We start from the raw sequence: 22,555 nt of genomic DNA on the forward strand, positions 1-22,555 counted from the left end.
AATTGGCAGTAATTCAGTTTTTCCCTTCATGTATCTAATGTAGGCAAATATGTGGTTTTGTGGTAACGCTAAAGGGAGCGACTAAAATCAGCCATCTGCACTTCATAGTGTATTTTATCGCTGCTCAGCCTGAGGCAATGTTCACTGATACAACTCCTTTTTTCAAGTTGACAGGCTTAACAATAGCAGGCATGCAGGACTTATGTTAGACACACAACCCTTGCCTTTCCCCCCCACCTCTCTGATGCACTAGGTCTTCTTTTCTTTTCCCTTTTTTCCCTTTCTTTTCTCCCCAAACGACTACAGGAAATGTCAGTGAGGAGGGATATCAAAAATCCTCCCCTTTGAGAAATATCTTTTCATTAGATGAAAAGGAAGAAGAAGGAGGCTTTGGAGCCTCAGCCAAGAGGATCAAGGTGCAAAGACGCAATGAGCCATATAATTAAAGAGCAGCGCACATAAAAACCCGAATCCTTTTCTCGGGTTTAAAGAAATACCTTTTCCTCCTTCCAGTGTTTTGGTAAAACTGCAAAGTGCAGTTTTGAAAGACAGCATTCAGTGACAGTCGATAAACTGTCCTATCATCCCATCCATTGAAATTCTTCTCCTTAAGTTAAGTCTGTGAAGGAGGAATTCTGCATCCATGGCGACCGGACTATAGTTTGCATAGAAATGAGAAGTATTAATGAAAGAGGTGGTGACAAGAACACACACACACACACACACGCTTTTCTCTCTGTTTCTGGTTTGCCAGAAAGCACAAACATTCCCACGTGACGGTGGAGTTTGCTCCCTCCCTCACTGAATGCGCTCAGTAGCGCGCTGGTGCACCTTCACGCGCACACGTCCTCGGAGTCGCTCGGGACTTGCAAAGTCTAGTTTGACTCAACTTTCCACCTTAAAGACTTTGTTCAAAGGAACTCAAACTCAGATGAATACGGTGTTTTTTTTATTATATATTTTTTCAGTTTCCGCAAAGGAAGGAGGGAGTGACCGTACTGTTGCCCTTCTTCTTCTTCTTCCACTTCAAATGGGACTTACATGCGCGCGTGTAACTTTGCCTCACTTTTCTCTTCACTGACTGTCGGACCCGCTTCGCCCGAAACATGCCGGAGCGAATAAGCGTTTCGGACTTTGTGATCCTGACAAACGAGGATTTGTCTTCTCCGGGGACTTCAACGTTTCAGTCTAAAATGAGCGACTGTCGGAGCACAGTTTCAGCCGTGGAGGAGGTGAGAGTTGTGGAAGGGGGAGGTGTGTGCAGAAGACATACACCTTTGTTGTTTACCTGACGTTTTACCCCTACCTGTAGCTTGTGTTTTTTTTTTTTGTTTTTTTTTTTGTTTTTTGTTTTTTTAAACTCAAGCTTTAATTTTCTTTTTGTAACACAGTTTGCACGTGAGCACAGGTTTCAGCAGTAAACTTGCGGTGTTTCACGGACCGGTAATTTATTTCCAAAAGGTATAGAACCTACAAATGCAAAGTGCTGTGGCTTTGTGTCGGAAAAAGCGGGACTGTCAGTGTATTCATTTTGGAATTTCATGGTTCCCAGTTTAGAACATGGGAATAGGTTATGTTTTCTGAAATGTGCAAATTGATGGGTGCTGCACTTGTACAGGACAGGCTTAGAGTGCGTATATGATCTGTTCAGTATAAACCCCAGTGTCTGATTCAGCAAATAAGTGAAGGTTACATGAGGTTACAGTGTTTATGTCGTCGGTCTAGTGGGAGTCAGAGTGGTGGGACACTAACAGAACACACACGACACAGAAACATGCCTGAGTCACACAGAGTGATGGATTGTGTTTGTAAGGGTAAGCATGCACACATGCCCATAGCTGCAAGCAAGTCTGTCTGCATGCCCCTCTTCATAACTAGTACTTTGAAGACTTGTTTAAGGCTTCTCTGTGTGCACATTGGTGTTTTGTTTGAAATCTCTTCTCTCAAAGCTCCTCGCGCAAACGAGGAAGCAGAGGGAGCCCACTATGAACTTGGCCATAAAACAAATATTCCAAATGTGCATGTCAATACTTCCTTGTCTGTATTCTTTGTGACTAAACTTTGTGGATCAGGGTTCTGCTGCGGTCCATATGGATTTGTGTTTTTGGTTAGTCACATCAGTCTGAGTCACTGCTCCTAGCCTGGATATCTTGATGCCCACCTCTAATAAGAGGAAACCTCACCATAGCCTGAGAGAGATGAAGGATCTTCTTTAGGAGTTCCTTGGCTTGAAAGTGAGACTAAGTGGAGACTTTAGAATAAAGAAGAGCATTTTAAACAGCTGTGTGATGCATTTAACTTGGGCTCATGTCCTTATTTATCAGCATGACACGCTGGAAAATACATGGCTGGAATTGCTGTTTAGGGAGGGTCACGCTGGAATTCTACACATGTGAACACAACCAGATGTAAGGGCAGTTATTTCTTTTCATAGATGCTCAGATTATAGTTATCATGTTCAGTCAGCTCATCCAGGACTAGGTTGATTAGTGGCAGGAGTAAACCACAAGAAGAAAAGCAGAAGTAAACAGTTTCACTTTCTTTAGCAATAGGCAACAGTAGGTCATGTCATTCCCAGACATGCTTTTAAGAATCAATCTAATCTTGATCAATTAGTTGATGTGTTGAAATGTTAACACTTTGTAACAGATCATATATCAGTCAAGTCATCCAATGTTAAAGTCTACTCACACACCCGTACAGTGGGAATACACAGCCATAGATAATGAAGCAAAGTAACTGTAAGTGACACTATCAACATGAGTACACATGCATTGTTAGTCTATTTCAGCTGAATGGTGGGTTGTCTCTAAAGTTTTTGCGCGCTCTTTCTCACATTTAGTTCATCAAAAGCAACCTGTTTCACTGACCTGCCTCAGCTTGTTTCCACTGTTTATTGCCATCTGCCAACCAACTCACCAGAGGAAACTCCAGCAACTCCCATCTCCAGTCTCCAGTCAGTAAATCACTTTCCCACTTCTTGACTATGGCGTCACATAACGGAACACACCCGCACCGCCTTTTAATTAATCAACTAACATTTAGGGAGTGGACCCGACCGGGAAGGCCTGTGGTTTGTAAACAACACCGGCAGAGTGTCTGTTAAGTCTAGATTGCTGGCTCATTAAAGCTATTTCTGGTGACGTGTAGGTGGAGTGTCGTAAGTGTAGTTCATTTAAACCAGGGCCCGCGAGAGGAGCATAAACAATATGTAGCTTCAAATAGTTTGGGCTTTGAAGAGTTATTGTTCAAATACAATGAAGGCATTTTAATGTCTGTTTCATGTCTTTGTTATGCAATGTTTTTTTTTTTAGTCTCACAGTGAAAACCTGTTGTTTCAACGCAGACAGTGACAGGTGAAATGCATATTGTGACATCATTTGGGACTGTACACGACAGTGAAACGCAGACTATCATATGCTGGGTGAAGGCTTACTCATCTGTTTTGGCTTTGTCACACATCGTGAGAAAATTAAACCAACACAGTTTCTCAATGTATTTTCTGAAAAGTGTACCAATACACTTGCTGGCACTTTATTAGATACACCTTTCTAGCATTAGATTGAATCCCATTCAGAAGTGTCTTAATTCATTGTGGCATCGATTCTACAAGTTACTGGAAACATTCCTCAGAGATTTTGTCTATATTACCACCACAACATCATAGTTGTTTTTACAGATTTGTTGGCTGCATGTCCACGGTGTTAATCTCTGTTTTACCACACCTTGAAGTTGCTCTGTGGGATTAAGATCTGGTGACTGTGGAGGCCCTTTAAGCGTCACAATCAAAAAAGCAGTTTGATATGATTTGAGTATTGTGAGGTGGCACGCTATCCTGCTGGAAGCAGGCATCAGAAGATGGATACACTGTGGTGATAAAGGAATGGACATGGTCAGCATTGCTGAGCATTGTTTAAATGCCAAAGGATACTTTGGCATTTAAACAATGCTCAGTTGGTAGTAAGGGGGAGAATATAGGTCAAAAAAATATCTACCACACCGTTACACTGCCAAAGACTTGAAGTGTTGATACAAGACAGGATGGATCCATGCTTGCATGTTCAGACCCCACTATTCACATTTCATAGCCAAAATCAAGACTCATCAGACCAGGAAATTTTTTTTCCAGTCTTGTGTTGTCCGGTTTTGATGAAACCGTGCGAAATTGTAACCTCAGTTTGCTGTTCTTAGCTGACAGGAGTGGCACCCGGTGTGGTCTTCTGCTGTTGTAGCCCATCTGTTTCAAGATTCAACATGCTGGGCATTCTTGGATGCTCTTCTGCTTACTTGGCTAAACTTGGTTATTTGAATTAAATTTGCCTTCCTATCTCATTGAAGCAGTCAGTCTGACATCAACGAGGCATTTTCACCCAGAGAACAGCTGCTCATTGGATGTTGGTTGGTGATGATTGTCGTATGGGTGGGAAAATCACAGTAGATCAACAGTTTTGAATTATCCAGACCAGGCACCAGCAATTAAGCAAAGTTCACATGAACTTAAATCAGTTTTCTTCCCCATTCTGGTGCTCAGTTTGAACTTAAGCAGGTCATGTTAATGATGTCTACATCCCTAAATGGACTAGGTTGCTGCCATGTAATTTTCGGTTTTAGATATGTGTATAGACAAGGAGACGAACTGGCGTAGCAAACAAACTGATGTAACGGAGAATTCAGTAAGCATACTTTTTGCTGTAAATGTTGAGTTACTGCAAGTGCAAACATCCTTATCTCTTCCTGATTTCTCTTTCTTTGCAGTCTCTGGAGACAGACCACATAGCCCTACAGAGGATGAAGAAAACAATCAAAGCTATACACACTTCTGGAATCTGTAAGTGCCAGCATGTCACATGCAATTCTCATTCACTCAGTAGATTATGAGTTAAAGAAAACAATTCTACCTGCACTTATTACTTAGAAAAGTCCCCTTAGTTCTCTTTTTTTTGTACATGAAAAAGGTGATACCGGAGAAAATGCAACAGAAGCACAATAAATTAGCTTACACAAGCTGTAGTTGCACATAAGTTTGTATTTAAAGTGCTACAGTGCAAAAGGGAGCAACAGAAATGGGAAGAAAGTAGGGTAATTTAAAAACAAAATCCCCAGATAATGATTTCCATCTATACAGAAAGTAAAATAGCCCATCTCTCGCTAGCCAGCTGTCAAGTAAAGGTCAACCTCTATTTTGACTGTATGATCTGCTTTGTGCATAGGGGAGCCTTCAGTTCAATTCAGTTTTATTTATGCAGCGCCACGACAACAGCCACAACAACATTTCCTTACGTTGTAAGGTAAAAACCCTACAATATTAGAAAGAAACCCCAACAAACACGTGATCCCTTAAGGGTGAGCACCTGGCGACAGTGGGAAGGAAAAACTCCCCTTTAACAGGAAGAAAACTTCCAATAGAGCAAGGCTCAGTGAGGGGCAGGTATCTACCACAAGCAGCTGGGGGGCGAAGGGGAAAAAGAAAAGAGCAGTGACACACTATGAGAGAAAGAACCAGAGTTTAATAATTACTAATGACCCTTAACATAATTTCTGCTATGGATGACATCATCCGACTTGTGTTTAAGAGTGAGGCCCCCTATTCTGGCACCCAGGGATGATGTTTATTTAAACAACACACTCTATTGTTATGGACTGTGTATGCGTTGGATTCTGTGTTTAAAGTAAATGGCTTTGGTGGTTTCGGCAACTACAAGGCGCCCTCTTCATTGACCTCAGTATCCACAAGGTCACCAAGTGAGTGCTTTCTGAGTTTGTGTGTGTGTGTTGTGTAGATTTATGTCACTGTAGCTTGCCGCAGAGCTGTCAGATGTGGGCATGAATAACACATTAATGCTCACCTCAAAAATGTGTTGGAGAAACAGAGAAAATGCTTAACATGTCCCGAGTTTGTTTTTCTAAAGTTGCTTGCAAGCCTTGCTTCCCATTTTAAGGCATCGGCTTGTACTTTTTAGTAAAATGAGTCAGCAGGCTAGCTGCACAGAGTTAGGCAACCAGATGTATTCAGCTGTGCTATAGCATCTATAAAGAAATATTTTATTATTGTTTGCTTTGTCTAGTTTTTGTCTCTCTAAGTGGAATCATTACGGTTAGTTCCAGTAATCCGAGGCTGGGAGGCCCTTCCCTTTCACTCATTATGCTATTGAACCTATTTAACAGTCCTGATGTTAGTTGTGGACCAACAGTGTGACTCACAATGATAAAAAGCCTGACTCCCACCCCTCCCCCGTGCTGGTTTGATGCTCTGTTACTGTGTCACGTATTTGCAAATTAAGAGATTCTTTTATTTCTTTCTCTATTCCCATAAGTACTCAGCACTTGTTTATGCCAAGATGCTGTGGCCTGTGAGTCTGTGTGTGTTCTAGTAGAGCAGTGAAAAAGCAGAGTTGCCCCGGTGGTATCTGGCAGTTAAAGGTCAGCTGTAACGTCATCCTTTGAGCTATGCAGCGACTCAGCTGTTTGTTATTTAATAGTTGCACGTATGTTTATTGTAATAATTTTTCTTTTCAGCGGCCATGCAGCCACAACCTCTGCAGTTTTCATGCAAACCCCTAGATCTCATCTCCTCCATCCCGCAGTTTGTCTGCATTCCTTCCTTAATTCACAATTTTTCTGTCAGACAAAATGTTCCATTTCTGCTTTTCAGCCAGTGTTAGCCTGTCTCCCATCTGCAGTCAGTTTACCATTTTATATTTGTCTTGAAGTGGAAGTGGAGCAGAAACTTGCTGTGCTTCCTCCCCATGTCTACTTCTGTCTGTTTAGTCAGCTCTGGGTGCCTCTACAGATGTCAGGTCCACGTTATAAGGAGCCCATATTTGTTGATTTACATCCAAGATTTCCTAGCTTGCATTATAATGTGTGTTTGTTCATCCTCTTTCCAAAAAACCTGTAGAATGAAACCTTGTTTTATACTACGTAAGCAAAAGTCGTGCCCAGATTCTTCTCCATCAGCACTTGTTCATAAATATTCAACAGACCGAGAGCTTACAAAAGTTAAGAAAGGGACCTATAAGCCTCTTGGACAAACATGAATTTCTATATGTTCTACTCCTCCTCCTCCACTGGGTGTAAACCAGTGCTAATTTGTCCCACATGCTCGCCTTGTTAAACTATTCCCAAGACAACAAGTCAGTCTGCCTTTGTCAGATTTTCTGTGCCTGTAAATTACTCTGAGTCACTCCTTACGGTCTGTATCAATACTTACTATGTGTGTTGTTTTTCAGCACATGTGGACAGCAAGGAGCAGTATATTGAGCTGCTGGAGAACTTGGGAAATAGCCACCTGACTCAGGACAACAATGAAGTCTCCACAGGGTTCCTCAACTTGGCTGTGTTCACCAGAGAGGTCACATCCCTCTTCAAAAATCTGGTGGGTTAAAAAGGACAAAAGATGGGAATACAAGGGAAAGGAGACATTTGCTTAAATTCTGCTGCTCTTACTAGAGTTGAAATCATTTACACTAGTTGCATAGAACTAGGACTAAGGAAGACATGGCTCTAATATACACAAATATTTATATAATCAGAGAATTTTCAAAGGAAATGTGCCAAATTTCCTTTGTTGTTCCCCATAAGCACATATGTGTGCTCACATACTTACATGCTGCATGAACGAAGGTGGTTTTTAACAGCTGAATACTTGGGCTTTTTGTTTGAGGCAGTCCAGAACCCTCCCTCTGATAGTTTCTTTGGTGATGATAATTCATCCCAGACCTCTACGTGTGAGTCAGCACACACACACACACACACACACACACACACACACACACACACACACACACACACACACACACACACACACACACTTAACATGTGTTTGTCAGGGCCTCACAGGGGCGACTACAGCTTACAGATGTTAAAGGAAGTGGGCCCAAAGGAGGGTGATTTAAGGAGTCGTACTGCAAAAAACTGCCTGAGCATGTCCCTTAATGCCTCGTTTGAGTGTTAGTGTACGTGCCCCACTGTCTCAGTGTGGGTATAAACATGAATCCATTGATCCATGTCATCTGTCCATTTGTTGACATTGGAAGCCGGAATTTCCCTGTGTAAGAACTCTATGTGTTATCTATCGGTTACCCCAGTGTTTGGCTGCCAACCAAAACAAACTTGCCACTCTTCAGGCTGCTGTGTCAATATATCAAGGTTAGCTCTACAGTCGGCTCAAGGATGTGGTTGGACATTAGTTATGTTAAGAGCAGGGTTCGGCTTGGTTGTAATTCACCAGAAGCCATAAAAATAAAATCTAGATGATAATTATCTGGGGATGTGTATCGGTGAGTCATGATGAATGTATGTTGCCATGCATGCCAAAATACTCATGTGATGTACTTAGATGGAGGAACTGGTTGTATTACAGTAAAAGCGACTTGTTGGGGTTATACAGGTTGTTTTGTGATTCATTCTTCCCAAATCCACAATGGCGTTAATCTAAACCTCATCCAAATCTCAAATGAATCTCACTTTACTTTATACAAACACTTCATCCAGAGTCATTGCATCATCCTCCAACTTGGATTCGAGCATTGTAGTGGTGCAGTGTTTTGTTTTTGATGACTCGTTAGTTCAGAATAACAATATCACCGTGCTTGTGAGTTATCAATTTCTCATTCCCAGAAATGCTCGTACAGACAGTCAGAGTGCGTAAAACTCAATGTGGGTGCATCTGTTTCTGCTTATACTACAGCAGCTAAAGGTCATCTGTGGCATTTTACGAAATATTTTTCCATTCTTCACTGATTTTTTTTTTTTTTTGTTCTCTTACATGCTTCAGGTACAAAACCTTAACAACATCATGGCGTTTCCTCTGGAAAATGTGCTGAAGTCTGAGCTTCGAGACAGCAGATTGGTGAGTCTGGATTTTATTACTTACGGTATAAATGAAATTCTCATTTAAATACTGCAACCTAAACTGGTTCACATGTGATAAAGTTTTATCGTTATTGTTTACCTAGCAACAGATATGTGGATTGTAATCCCTTTTTTGAAAAAAGAAATGCAGATTTTTGTCAAATATGTGAGGATAGCTCAATATTATAAAATAGAAAAAGATGTTTAGATGTTACAGTTCACACAGAAATCTTCAGATGAGCCAACCGAAAGCCTCGTGATGACTTTATATAGTCAAGATGCAGTGCTTTGTATGTGAGGAGGTTCTGTTTGTGTATGGGATATCACTGTCTGGAAGAATGATTCAACTATTGCAGTGTAAACTTTATTTTAGGGCAGATTTCCTCTGGCAGAAGTTGTATTCACTTAAATGTTGACCCCACTAAAGTATTCTTTAATATAAGATTATTTATCCAAATGAAATAGTAAGAGTTTGCTACGTTCCAGCACAGAACTTACCCGTCTTGCCAAGTATTTAACCTTTTGATTTGCCATGCTAACACACTAGTGAATAATAACTAGCCAGTGCTTCTGCAATCTCCCATCTCTGCCCTGTCTTTTAAACAGCTGACTCTGCAACTGAATATTGCTTCATTATAACTGTGAAAGAAGGCACAATGCCCCTGAAATCCTGTTCATCCAGATAGCAGACTAGCCGACTAATTGCATCACAGTGTGTTACCTGTCTCGCTCCACCTGCTTGAGCAATAACCAGGAAGAGCTGTAAAGTACAGTTATTACTGTGTGTAATGCAATGGGGATATATTATTAATCGTTTTCTCTCCTCTCCCCTCAAACAGGAGCTCAAGAAACACATGGAGAAGAGCTGGAAGGATTATGATGTAAAAATGTAATTATCCATACTCTGTCCATACTGTTACTTCACATTCATCTGTAAGAGTCAGACTGCAGTAGAGTTCTTCATCATTGGCTCATTGTTTTCCTGAGAGTAAACAACCTTTTAAAAGCTGCACTGTAGATATGATGTAGTAATGCCATAGCCTCATGTGACATTTTGATTTGTGCGATGATAACGGCGCCGTGAAATGAAAATGTTTGTATGTCAGAGGCTGTAATTGTATCTGGCTTGCAAGCCGGTAATCTTGGAGTGCAGCCTCATGCCTTTTTAATAGGATGGCTAATCCACGTATAGCCCTCTGTGTCCTTGTCCTCTGCATTGCAGCAACTTCAGCAAAAGTAACGTTTGTTTCACATTAATTAACTCCAGCTCTATTGCCTCTTCATATGCAGTTTTAGTTGCCATTGTCTGATGTTAGCAGATAAACACTATATATACACTCATTTCCAGCAAGTGTTTTTCTAGTGAATTTGCAAAATAATGCAGACACGAGGGTTCACAAAGTGTAAATGCTCATAAATTCATAGCCACTTGCACAGGCCTCACATTGATGCATGACAGAAATATAGATGAAGATGGTGACGAATGTGTTTGTTTCAAAAGCTTCATGTATTATATTTCCTTCTCATGTGGGGTTTAGGAATTTGTGTGGCAGCACAAGTTAATAAGATAATGATTCATATCCCAAGGTCATTTCCAGTTACTTTAAAAAGAAATCAAGCCGAAGCATTTGCACTTTACAGCCGTTATTTGATTTCAATCCAGCTCTGGTTCAAAGTGTTTTATAATGCTGTAAGGAGATTACATTTCATCCAACTTCCTCGCTCGACATGAGAAAGGGAAGCATGATGGTGGAGTTTGTGATGGAGTAAAAGCTGCACATGTTCATACAGATGGAGCTGATCAGATTTAGCTTTTGTGACAAACATCGTGTGTGCAAGTAAAGACGGAAAACCTTCTTTATGTCTTCTTTTCATTCTTTCTTCCATTCCCTTCCCCCCTCCAGAGTGAAGCTAGAGAAGGAGAGGAGGGAAAAGAACAGGCAGCTGGGACTGATCAGGACAGAGGGATCAGATGGAGCAGAGGACATGGAGAGAGAGAGACGGATCTTCCAGCTGCAAATGTGTGAGGTGGGGAATTGGTGCCAGTCAAAATACCATACTCCAGACTCCGTTGGCATATCTGAGCTGGGCTTCATTTACTTTACCAGGGTGGTCTGCTTATGTGGATTACATATTCTATTCATGGTGGACACTGGTGGTCACTCCTTTTTGTGTCTCTTCAATCCAATTCCTTTGATGGAAAAATATATTTCATTAGACTTAAACATGAGCATAGTTATTGAGTCTCAAAACTGAATTTCAGAATAGGTGGTGTCCTATAGATTAGCATACAAAGAAAATTCAGAAGCAGGTAATTGTGCATCATCATGCATAATCAATCACCAGATTGGGGGAAATGGGTGAAAAATGCACTTGTGGTGTAGTCCTAACTGAGTTTGGTGGTGCACATGCAGCTGGAGAAAAGCCTGAGGAAAAGAAATAGTCTTATCTTGACTGAGACCAGCTGTGGAGACAAAGAGGAGAGGCAGGGGAAGATGAAATTTTCACTTGTTGCAGCTTACCCTAAACCCTCTGTCTATTAATCTTTCTTTCCACCTACATATATGTAAACTCAGTAAATCACACAAAATGTCACATGAATGAGCAACACAGAGCTGTTTCAGGTAGACTGTGATGGACGAATCCAGATGAAGGTTTTATGGGGCAAAGACTCGAGTACAATGTAGTCATTCAATCCACACAGAGCTAAAACCCCATCGCTCAAAGTCTCTCTCTCTCTTTTTTTACATTTCATCATTACATACTGTGAATTTGTGTGTTTTTGTTTATCAATAAAGACTCTTTACATTCGAGCTGTACAGTTAAAATATGCAGTAAACACATTAAAGGTGTGCACTCAAGGGTGGAATTTAAGCTACTGAAAAACGGTAGCGTCATGCTTCGCTGCATGTTTTTACAGACCCATCGGTCCTTTCTATGGAGAGTGGTTTCAGAGGTGTTTTTAACTGTCTGTTTTTATTCTTTTAGTACCTTTTGAAGATCCAGGAGCTGAAGGTGCGTCAGGGTCCTGATCTTCTCCAGAGCCTCATCAAATATTTCCAGGCTCAGCTGAGGTCAGTATCTCAGCTGGCATCTACTTTCACAGATATGTTGAGTTTTAAGGGATTCTGCACAGCAGTCGGTCTTTTTGCAAAGCCTGTTGCGGTTCTTGTTAACCATTTACACTTTTTATTCCTACCTAGGCTTTTTTTTTTTTTTAATGTGGGAGTGAAACTGTTGTTACAGTTACAGCATGTGGTGTTTTAGTTGGTGTGAAATCAGATGTTTAAACTAAAGTAGCTTGTCTCAGCATTTGTTCTTTTTCTGATCTCAGTTTCTTTCAGGATGGGCTGAAGGCTGCAGAGAATCTCTCTCCCTTTATCGAGAAGCTTGCTTCATCTATTCACACGGTACACATGAAAGCTGCTCTTGTGTTTTTCACTCCTCCTGGATTATATGCATGTTTTTTCTTACCCAGTGTTGCTGTAATTTTAAAAGAATATTTGATTGCACTAAGAAGTCAAAATATGCACATACCCCACATATTGATGCTATCATTCTAACAGACTACTTTTCTTCATTCATTTATGTTTGGGAGGAAAATACTGTGCACATATAGAATTTTACAGTAAAACCCTGTGTTATGTTTCAGCATTTACTTTTTCAATGTTGGTCTTTCGCAACAGCCAACCCCCTCTTCACTGAATCCACAAGCAGCGACTGTTTAAAGGAGTCTCTTCCCAGAAATGCTTGCCCTGGTTTCCAATAGATGGAAATGAATGTATCATTCATTTTCATACTTTCCTTAGTACACATCTATTTCTCCAACCGCTTTAACTGGGTTTCTGCCTGCGCACTATTTGCCGTGCTCCATTTTTCTGGTTGGAGCTGCTGGAAACAGACTGTTAACTGTGATACTGGAAACGTTAGAGGTTTTTCTGGTTCTTCATGGGCAGAACACAGAGCCGTTCAGACATGCCAGACCTCAGTCTCGGGAAGGAAATTCAGATAGAATCTGTGTCATGGTTCTCCAGGAAAACAAAATACTTAAACTTCCCAGTTAAACTGGCCTGTGTTGCTTGTGAGTGTGGTCATTCTGCTTCTTAATTCAAAATGAAAAACCTCAGAAGACTACACACCCAAATACTGAACTCTGTTCTAGATCATTTAGATCGTTACACAAAGCTGTGTGTTGTCTTTCCACACCCAGAACAAATGAAAAAAGAAAAACATGTATGTGATCAAGTGAACATATTCTCTTCTTCCAACTTTTTTCTTCTTTTTTTAGTAAAAATATTTTCATGGTGTGTTTTGTAGGTTCGCCTAGACCAAGATGAAGAGGTAAAACAACTCACACAGTTGAGGGATTCTCTTAGATCACTTCTACAAGTGGAGGGCAAAGAGGTATGTTTATTTATGTTAGTCTTTATTTATGTCTGGTAAGTTAGCTTACTGTAGACCTTTTAATTTGTCTGTGTAAAACCAATATCAGCGCTATAAAAAGCCCAGGTGCACTGGCTTTAAGTTTCCTGCTGATTACAACAGTAGTGTTTTGCCACCGTTGTTATTGTATTGCTTTGAATTTTTATAATCTGGACAACTGGTTTGAAGCTTTAAAGTTAAATCCTTAAATCACTGTTTATATTCCAGGAGTACCTCAACAGGAAAAACTCTGGCAATGGGTATAGCATTCACCAACCGCAGGGAAACAAGAAGTACGGAACGGAGAAATCCGGTTTCCTGCTTAAGAAGAGTGACGGGTGTGTAAAGGCATTAGCTGGTGTCATGTATGAAGTTGGAACACAAGCATTTTGCAGGAATCGCAAGTACATACAGAATAAGAAGAATGGGGTAAACGGTGCTCACTAACATTGTAAAAGACAGAAATGATCTCAGCTGGGTGAAAATTAAGTAAGTATGGCACAGAGAAAGAAAGGCTAATGCAAACTTCATCTGCCCCAGCTGGTCTTCATTATTGTGAGATGAACATTCAAGCAGGGGCCCCTCCTGTGGAACTTATTGGCAGACTGGCTAGCTAGCTGATCCAACATTTGCGTCATGCGCATGCACGAACAGACACACACACACAGTCCTAGATTAGTGTGTGATAAAGAGAGGGGATGTGGTTCAGTAGGGCAAATAGGAGGCTTTGGGGGAGTAAACTTTTCTCAGGCCACTGACAAAAAACAGAACATGTGCTTTAGCAGTTTTACCTGATTCAATCAAGATGACGAAAACTGTACTGTGAATAGGAATAATCTGGGCCAGCAGCGTGTATCTAATGGTATCTGTTAACACGGCTTTCACTTAATGCACTGCACACATCATACAGAGAGTTAATAAATATATTCATGTATTTGATTGTTTTTTTTTAATAATAATTGGCCTTTTTCTTCTTCATTTGTGTTTCATCTCAAAGGATAAGGAAGGTTTGGCAGAAGAGAAAGTGTGGAGTCAAATTCGGCTGCCTGACTATTTCCCACAGTACGGTGAGGACTCATGATTGATACTGTGCTTTTAGACAATAAATGCCACATGAGGTAAACTGTCAGCAGTGAATACAGCAAATATGTGAGCAAATACATACTGATACAAATGTGTTTGTCTTCAGATCAATCGACCCCCAGCCAAGCTGAACCTGCTGACCTGCCAGGTGCGACCGAACCCCGAGGACAGGAGGACCTTTGACCTTGTCACTCGTAGGTTTATTTTTAACTTTTGACCTTCAAGCTTTCCCCTCAACATATGATCATTACAGACTGTAAACAGTCATCTGCAGCACAGATGACTTGGAAACTTGCCTCTTTGGTCCTCACATTTGAAATCAGGATCTGAGACATTTAATTTTGGTGTAAATGGCAGACATTCCCAGTGATTAATATGAAGTGCTGCGCGGTAAAACAGAGGTGGTTGTGTGCTTCACGCTTGTTTTATGCCATGTCTAGTTGCGCAAGCTTTATATTGACTGTTGTCTTTCAAGCCTCTCTGCTCCAATTTCTACTGTGTAATTTAGTTTTCAAGATAATATTTAACTTTTGTTTTTTCCCTCTCGATAGATAACCGGACATATCATTTCCAGGCAGAAGACGAGCAGGAATGTTTGATGTAAGCTTTGAAAGTCCTGTAGGCTGCATGCTGGCATTTTTGTCTGTTTTCTCATTATAAAGCAAGTTGTTGCATGCCATACCCTTTTTATGTCAGTGGAGTTATGTATAAGAAAGAATCTTTACAATGTACACATGAACAGCCAGGACTCCAGTCAGAGACAATAAATCGTTCCTGTAAGGAAAGGGTTAAACATGTTTTCATGAAACAAGAAACGCTATAATTTGATGGCTCATGCAGTAAAGAACAAGCTGAGCTGACAATTTACAAAAAGTAAGACAAACTAAATGATGCAGAAAGACTGTTTGAGTCTGACAGAAACCTAGTCTCTTCTGGGTGGGAATTTTCTTGGTAGCCACAGGCAGCAAGCAGGGGAACTTTGTGTGTTCTGATGTGGTTTTGGATGGGATTGCAAGTGGGGTTCTTCGTCCGCTGTCCTTCCCTTCTGTGTGGGCCTCCAGGCAGTTTCTTTGATGTGATGAGCTATGTAAGTTTAGGGGTGCAATAACAAATGGTTTAAATGGAAAAGTACCCGAGCTTCAGAAATGATAGATGTGAGAATCACTAACTCATATTTCTATATTACTCATAATTCAACAACAAAAAACATGCATAAAAAATAGTTTAGCATTTTTTGATGTTTTAGTGAAAGAGTCTTCTCGTTTCCCATGGTGTCGCTGACTCTCTGTGGTTTAAACTTCAAAATGAATTGTTACAATATATGAAATTTAATAACAATGTTCTAAATGTATATCGTTTGCACTTTAGTTGGGTGTCCGTGCTGCAGAACAGTAAGGAGGAGGCCCTGAACACAGCGCTGGGTGGGGATCAGCTTCACCTGCAGGACAGTGGGCTTCAGGAACTTTCCAAAGCCATTATTGCTGAGCTTCGACACATGCCTGGCAATGAGGCCTGCGCAGACTGTGGAGCTCCAGGTTGGCCAGTCATTCTTATATATGGTTACAGAAGTACAAGCATGCAATTACATTTGTTTTATGAGCATAATGAATAATCACCAGCTGTGTCTCGCAGATCCAACATGGCTGTCGACCAATCTGGGCATCCTGACGTGTATTGAGTGCTCCGGCATCCACAGAGAGCTAGGGGTCCACTACTCCAGGATCCAGTCCCTCACTCTGGACCTACTGAGCACCTCCGAACTACTGGTACTAAATAGACACATGGGAACAGACAGACATTATGCAACAATGTGCTATTCTTTGAAATGTCTTCATGTCACATATTTGTGGATGTATTGTGTGTCACTCCAGCTGGCCGTCAGTATTGGCAACACTCGATTCAATGACATCATGGAGGCAGGGCTTCCAAATGACTCTGTCAAACCATTTCCACAAAGTGACATGTGAGTCTGATTTATAATTTAAGTGATCATGAAAATGAGTTATAAATACACACTTCCTTTGACATTAAGAATGGCTTCAACAATGCCAGCTTATTAGTTTATATTATTGAATTGCATTTGCTTAACAACCAGGAATGCCAGGAAGGAATACATTGTGGCAAAGTACGCTGAGCGTCGCTACGTCCTACGCAGAGAAGAAGCAAATCCTAGCCTGCTTTATGAAGCCGTGAGGAGCCGTGACCTCGCTTTGCTTCTGCAGCTCTATGCTGAGAGAGCAGATCTGGCCAAACCACTCACACTCCCCGAAGGACAGGTAAAGATAACTTAAAGCCACAAGTGGATTACCACACATTCATTTCCTCCAGAAAGCTGCCCTGTTAGGGTGGGGAAAGCTTGTAATAAACCTTTATTACGCAGTGAAAGATTTAAACTTTTGACATTCCTGCAAATGATGTGCGTTTAGTTTGAATGACAGCTACATCCTGACCGGGTCGTCCATCCAGTTTGTTTACAGGTTTAAAGGGAGAGGTTTTAAAATGCTGCTTTGTTGTTTTTACTTTAGAAAAGTTGACAGAAATAAAGACAGAAATCCACCTAATGTTTACAAAAATATATCTATATGACACAGTGCTCATATAATGCAAGTAAACAGTTGCAGTATTTGAAATATATTTATGGGTGGGTCATGAGAGGCCCGCCCATCTCTTTTGACCTTTAATTTAGTCTTTACCCTCCTCTGTTGTCTCTCTCCAACGCCTCGCCTTCAAGTCTTTAATCATATTCTGCCCTCCTGTTATGGACTTCCTAGTCAGCGCATGTGCGCGCGTGCATGTGTGTGTGCTTGTTTGTGTTGGTTGGCTTTCATTTATTATTTCAGCTCTTAGTTCAGAGCTCATGTCTCTGGAGAACAAATAAGCCAGGCTCATTGAATTATGCAGGCTCTTCTGTCTTTCTTCTGCCCCTCCTGTTTGCCCTTCATATAAACAGATAAGGCCTGAAGCTTTTAGCAGTTTTTAACACAACAACATGAAACAGTTGTTGCATGGTCAACCTCTGACTTAAGCTTTAGTGTAATCATATTTGTAAGACTGATTTTTAACATAATGTGCAGCCACTTCAGGTGATTGACTGAAGTAGCTATGCAAAAAAATATGAAAACAATATGTAGTACAGATGGAAGATCTCTTTAAATGTCACCAATTTGACTTTATCTTTGCTTTCCACTAAGGGACTCAAGGAGACAGCGCTCCATCTTGCTGTGCGTCTGGAGGAAAAAAGCTCTCTGGCACTTGTGGATTTCCTTTGTCAGAACAGGTCAGACATTGATATGTAGCATGTTTTACTTACTTTGCATGGACAGTTTGGTTTTTGCTTTAGTACAGTTTTATGCCAGCTATCAAATCTATACATTCATCTTACAGTAACTGTCTGGAGAAGAGAACCGCAGAGGGGAACACGGCCCTTCACTACAGCGTCTTGTATCATAAGCCTGAATCTCTTAAGTTACTCCTCAAAGCGAAGGCAGCGCTTCAAACGGGTACATTTTACTCTGTTAATTGTATTTCTCTTTTGCATAGTGTCACAAGTAGAAAGCCGCTATTTTTTCTTTCTCCTGTAGTGAACTCGGCAGGAGAGACGGCCTTGGATACTGCCAGGAGATTGCAGCATAAACAGTGTGTCGAGCTGGTGAGATCTCACTTCCCCTTTAGCTTTTAAAGTTTTTAATTCATAATACTCAGAACACACACTGGCAGGAAGTAAGTTCAGCTGAGGAATCAAGTTGCAACATTATAATACCTACCAGAAATCCAACTCCAGAAGCAAAATGACCCAATTTGCACAGCTGGAAACACTACCTTGAAATAACTCCCTGTGCAGCAGAGCTCAGCTAGGGAACCCTATCCTCATTGGATCCCAGTGTGTATCATTCATAAACTGGTTTTATTTTCTTACCGGCCATCTGCCCTGCTGAATCAGACCTGCCTTGAGTAACATCCTGTTTGATTGTGAGAAATCTTAGAAAAGAATCCTTTGTGGAACAATAAAAAAAAAAAAAAAAAAAGTTAGACGAGTAAACTACAAAATTCTTGCGTTGCATAATCGGCTGTACAACTTTTAGCTTGCAATGACACACGACTGTTTATGTGGAAGGATGTAGACAGACTCTTTGGACTTTTGGTTTCACTTTGGTGAAAAATGTTGACCCAAGAGTCAAACTTCCCCTTCATGCCTTTTTTCCTGCTAGCTGTATTTTTTGTCTTTAACATAACAGCTAACAAAAGATTGCAACGTTTACTATTATTAGTAGTAAAAACAAACAAACAAAACTACATTACAGCAAAACGTTAACAAGCAAAATAAAGAGAAGACAACAATCAAGTCAGCATAGGAGTGAAATAAATTAGGTTTGATATGACAAAGTTAACCGATCAAATAAAGTCGTGTGTACTAATGTAGATAGTTAAATATTCTTTTTGTGCTCTTTTGTGTTTTTTAGTTGGAGCTGGCGCAGAGTGGGACGTTTAACTCTCAGATACACGTAGAGTTCATGTGGGAGACGCAGTCTCAGGAATTCTATGACAGTGAAGATGACCTGGATGAGAGGGTAAATGCCACACACACTAACCACAGTCATTACTGACTTTACCTTTAAGTCAAAGCTTGGCCTTTTTCCTTTCATTTTACATTATCCATTTTGGAAAGTTTATAAATAAAATTAAATGAAGAAAGATGAGGCGGCGCTATAGAAATTAATGTTTTGTCTATTATCTTCTAACTCCAGGTGAGCCCATTACCCAAAAGCCGGTCTCCTCTGTCATCAAATGGAGGTGGTGGACACTGGAGTGTCAGTTCTTCCGCTGCTAGTACAAGTAGCAGACCTTGTCAGGCTTACGAGAATATAGAATTTCTATATAAAAATCCACCAGTCAATAGCGCCCCCTCTGGAGCTTCAATGCCTCCGCCACTGCCAGCTAAATCCATCCAAAGAGGTAAACTACGTTATACAGATTCTCTAGATTAAAAATAAATGAATGAGTTATTTAAGCCAATGCTAGTTTTATCAATTTACATTGTTGCTCTTGTTCTTCTTTTTTTGCCCTCCACAGGCCGCTCAGACCCACAGATCTCAGCCACATCGCATGAAGGAAACCAAATTCCACGACGCTGCTCGAACCCGTCCTATCACTCATCCAGTCCCCAGATGCAGGCACGACAGAGTCCTCCTTCAGGAAATACAGAAAACCAAGGCCAAGGTGGGAGACCCCCTAGGTCTCCAAATGGACAAGCAAGCCTGCTCAGGGCGCATAGGCAGACATGGGATGGTCATCTTGGTTTGAGTTCTGGATCTCAAAGTGGTGCCACATCAGGTTTTTCTCAGAATCACATAGGGCCTGTCAGGTGAGGAAGAAGAATGTGAATCTAGCTCCTGTTGTTTTAATACTACACAGTTTAGTATAATTTGATCTTGTTATTTCTGGGTTATTTTTCCAGTTCGGAGAAGACCACGTCATACCGCCGCACGAGCAGTGGAGGAGGCAGCCAGGGAAAGTGTAGCGTTTTGTCTTCGGCCTGTGTGGGCAGCCAGGAGGATCTGTACTCCACCCCAGGAGGGAATAGTAAAGCCCTTACCCCAGCTACTGCTCCAGTCCCCGCCCCTTCGTCCTCACCTGATTTGACCTGTATCCCACGACCTCGCAGGAATGCTATGGTACAAATGACAAAGACACCTTTTTGTATTATTTTTAAATAAGTTCAAGTTCTCTATGTCACACGCTTCCATTTCAGGAGTTTTTCACTGGGGAAAAAACGCTTAAGAGATTTCACAGTCAGTGTATGAATTTGCTGGTGGCACACTGAGAAGCATAGCTTACAGAAGCATATGTCTTTTCCAGGTTTCTAACAGCAGGCCACATCAGAAGCGCGTCAAGGCTTTGGTGGACTGCCGAGCTGTCAGTTCTGAGCAGCTCGCCTTTTTCAAAGATGAAATTATTGTGGTCACAGCCACTAATGACCCCCACTGGTGGGTAAGTGTAACTACAGATTCATTACAACCTATTTCCCACTCAGTAGCAGCTTTCTGCATGAAGGCCCAGCCATCAGTCTAAGATAACCTTGTTTATTCACCCACTACATACTTTTTCTGTCAGTAGTTTACTCAGGAGTCAATCCAACAGTTATTACTATTTGGCATTTTTGTGGATTTGTATATTTATAAACTCAGAGTAAAGTACAGTAAAATTAATTACCAAAGTTATAAAAGTTAAAATAAATTGACTGGAAATAGTACATAGAGGGATTTGATTGACAGACATATATTTTTCCTAACAGACTGGTCACATAGAGGGGGATCCATCCAGGAGTGGGGCCTTTCCTGTAAACTATGTACACAAACTAACAGACTGAAGAGGGAACACATTATTCTTCAAAATGGCAAAATCAACCATTTGATCCTTGGAAGTTGATCATCACAAGTTGGAATTTATCCAGGAGTGGACTGTATTATTTTTCTTGGATACAACTGGAACTGACAACATTCCCACATAACGATTTCTTGGCAAAGGGATATGTGAACATTGCGACTTTAGGATTTTAAACATTTAGTCATCCCTAGAAGGCAATAACAAGAACTGAAAGCTTTCATGCCACCCTTTCTAAAACCCTAAACAGCTATTAAAAGGAACGTGTTGTGCATTTATTGTCCAATGTTCATTTGACCATTAATTATATATTTGTATAGCAAATGCTGAAGTTGCTTATGCTGATCTAGGACTTGTACATAGAGGCAATATTTACTTGTAGGGCAGAAACCCTGTAAGGCACTTTAAACTCTGAAGGAATCTTCAGAAAAGCTGGCACAGCTGTAAGTGTGTACATAGCCAGCTACTGAATCGGGATGTAGCTTCCCCCCCTTTTCCTTTGTTCTTAATGGAAACCGTTGAACTGTTTGGAATCGCAGTATACTGTGACTTGGATATAAGGTTCAAACCTGCTCAGTGTCTCAGTGCCGCCTTCCCGGGAACCTGCCAGCCAGTCTGCCTCCTGCAGGCGTCTGGACACCCCAAGGAGAGATCAGAAACTTTAGCCCAGCCGTGTTGACTCTCTGCATAGCTCTCTGGCGGCATGGAGAGCAGAGGATCCGGTTTCTTTTGGCTGTAGGCACTATTCTCTGGAGAACATGAAATAACGATGGTGTTAAGAAAAAAAAAAAAAAAGACTTCTGTATTACCAGAAAATGGCACTTTAAGAGGGCTTGTTAAGAATAGCATCCTACTGCAGTAATTTGTTCAGTGAACACTTCTTTTCATACACACACAGTGGCCTTCAGGATCCTTTAGGAAAGAAAGGATAGGAAAGCAGAGAATGGGAGAGCTTTCACTGCCAGACGTAAATCTTCAAATCTAACACATTTCACAGAATTTAACCCACAACTTCTTGTACATACGTGTCTGAAATGTCTATATATGTGCACTCATCCAGAGTATATAACACCATTTTTACATTTTATGTATCATAAATGATTATATCATTACAGATAATCTTACTTCATGTCACGAATTTGATGTCCTCTCATTTGACATATTTTGTCTTCTGGTGTTTTGTTAGTTGTTAAATGACTGTGGATGGGAGCGGATGGACACAGATGCATAATATATTCATAAAAGCATTCTTTCTCATTAAACTAAAAACTTGTCACAGTTTCTTCTGGCAAATAAATCATGGGAGAAGCAGGTTATCAAAGATGACAACAGTTTACTGCAGCTGTAAGTAGGAACTAGCAGATTAGCTAATTTCATTGCGTGTATTTGACACATACTCATTAAACTTCTTTAACTCCTGTGATGTCTTTTATACTTTTACATAAGGTCAGATATTTTGGTACCAGGGATGTCATCTACTAATCATAAGGTTGGTGGTTCGATCCCTGGCTGATTGAGTTATTGTGCCAAACTGTTACTGGGCGAGATTCTGAAGCCCGATTCGCTCTGGATATGTTAATCGGTGTGCAAGTGATATAAGACATGAGTTGCATAAAGTACTTTGAGTGCTTAAGTGAAGTAGGGAAGTGCTATATACAAACCAGTCCATTTATTTCAGCACATTATTAAAAGTTGGTGGAATGGTAACTCAAGACAGCAATCAGGGAGATTAAAATGCACTTTACTGTCTTGTCTCCAGCTGCCTGTGGCTGCGACACAGTATAATCTAGGCTCAACACTGCCAGATTATGAAATG

General features: G+C 40.9%; 1 protein-coding gene across 2 annotated transcripts; it reads left to right on the forward strand.

Moving 5' to 3' along the window:
* Window positions 1-832: 832 nt before the first annotated feature.
* Window positions 833-22,116, forward strand: asap3 (ArfGAP with SH3 domain, ankyrin repeat and PH domain 3). Of its 2 annotated transcripts, XM_085342422.1 has the most exons (26): window positions 833-1,232; window positions 4,756-4,828; window positions 7,230-7,375; window positions 8,777-8,851; window positions 9,693-9,742; window positions 10,758-10,881; window positions 11,842-11,927; window positions 12,188-12,263; window positions 13,171-13,257; window positions 13,504-13,613; window positions 14,273-14,342; window positions 14,465-14,552; window positions 14,910-14,958; window positions 15,727-15,893; window positions 15,991-16,124; window positions 16,230-16,321; window positions 16,454-16,634; window positions 17,550-17,635; window positions 17,743-17,858; window positions 17,940-18,007; window positions 18,819-18,926; window positions 19,104-19,311; window positions 19,429-19,720; window positions 19,814-20,030; window positions 20,215-20,346; window positions 20,651-22,116. In XM_085342422.1, exons 1-26 carry the CDS (start codon window positions 1,107-1,109, stop codon window positions 20,723-20,725), a joined length of 3,036 nt encoding a protein of 1,011 aa, XP_085198548.1. In that variant the 5' UTR covers window positions 833-1,106; the 3' UTR covers window positions 20,726-22,116. The 2 variants fall into 2 exon arrangements, with proteins under 2 accessions (XP_085198548.1, XP_085198550.1); XM_085342424.1 differs by lacking the exons at window positions 833-1,232; window positions 4,756-4,828; window positions 7,230-7,375 and adding an exon at window positions 7,678-7,727.
* Window positions 22,117-22,555: the final 439 nt, after the last annotated feature.

Source organism: Diplotaxodon limnothrissa, linkage group LG19 (genome assembly GCF_057381915.1).
Source record: "Diplotaxodon limnothrissa isolate DT_005_m linkage group LG19, D_limnothrissa_male_GT1.1, whole genome shotgun sequence".
NCBI classification, from domain to species: domain Eukaryota; kingdom Metazoa; phylum Chordata; class Actinopteri; order Cichliformes; family Cichlidae; genus Diplotaxodon; species Diplotaxodon limnothrissa.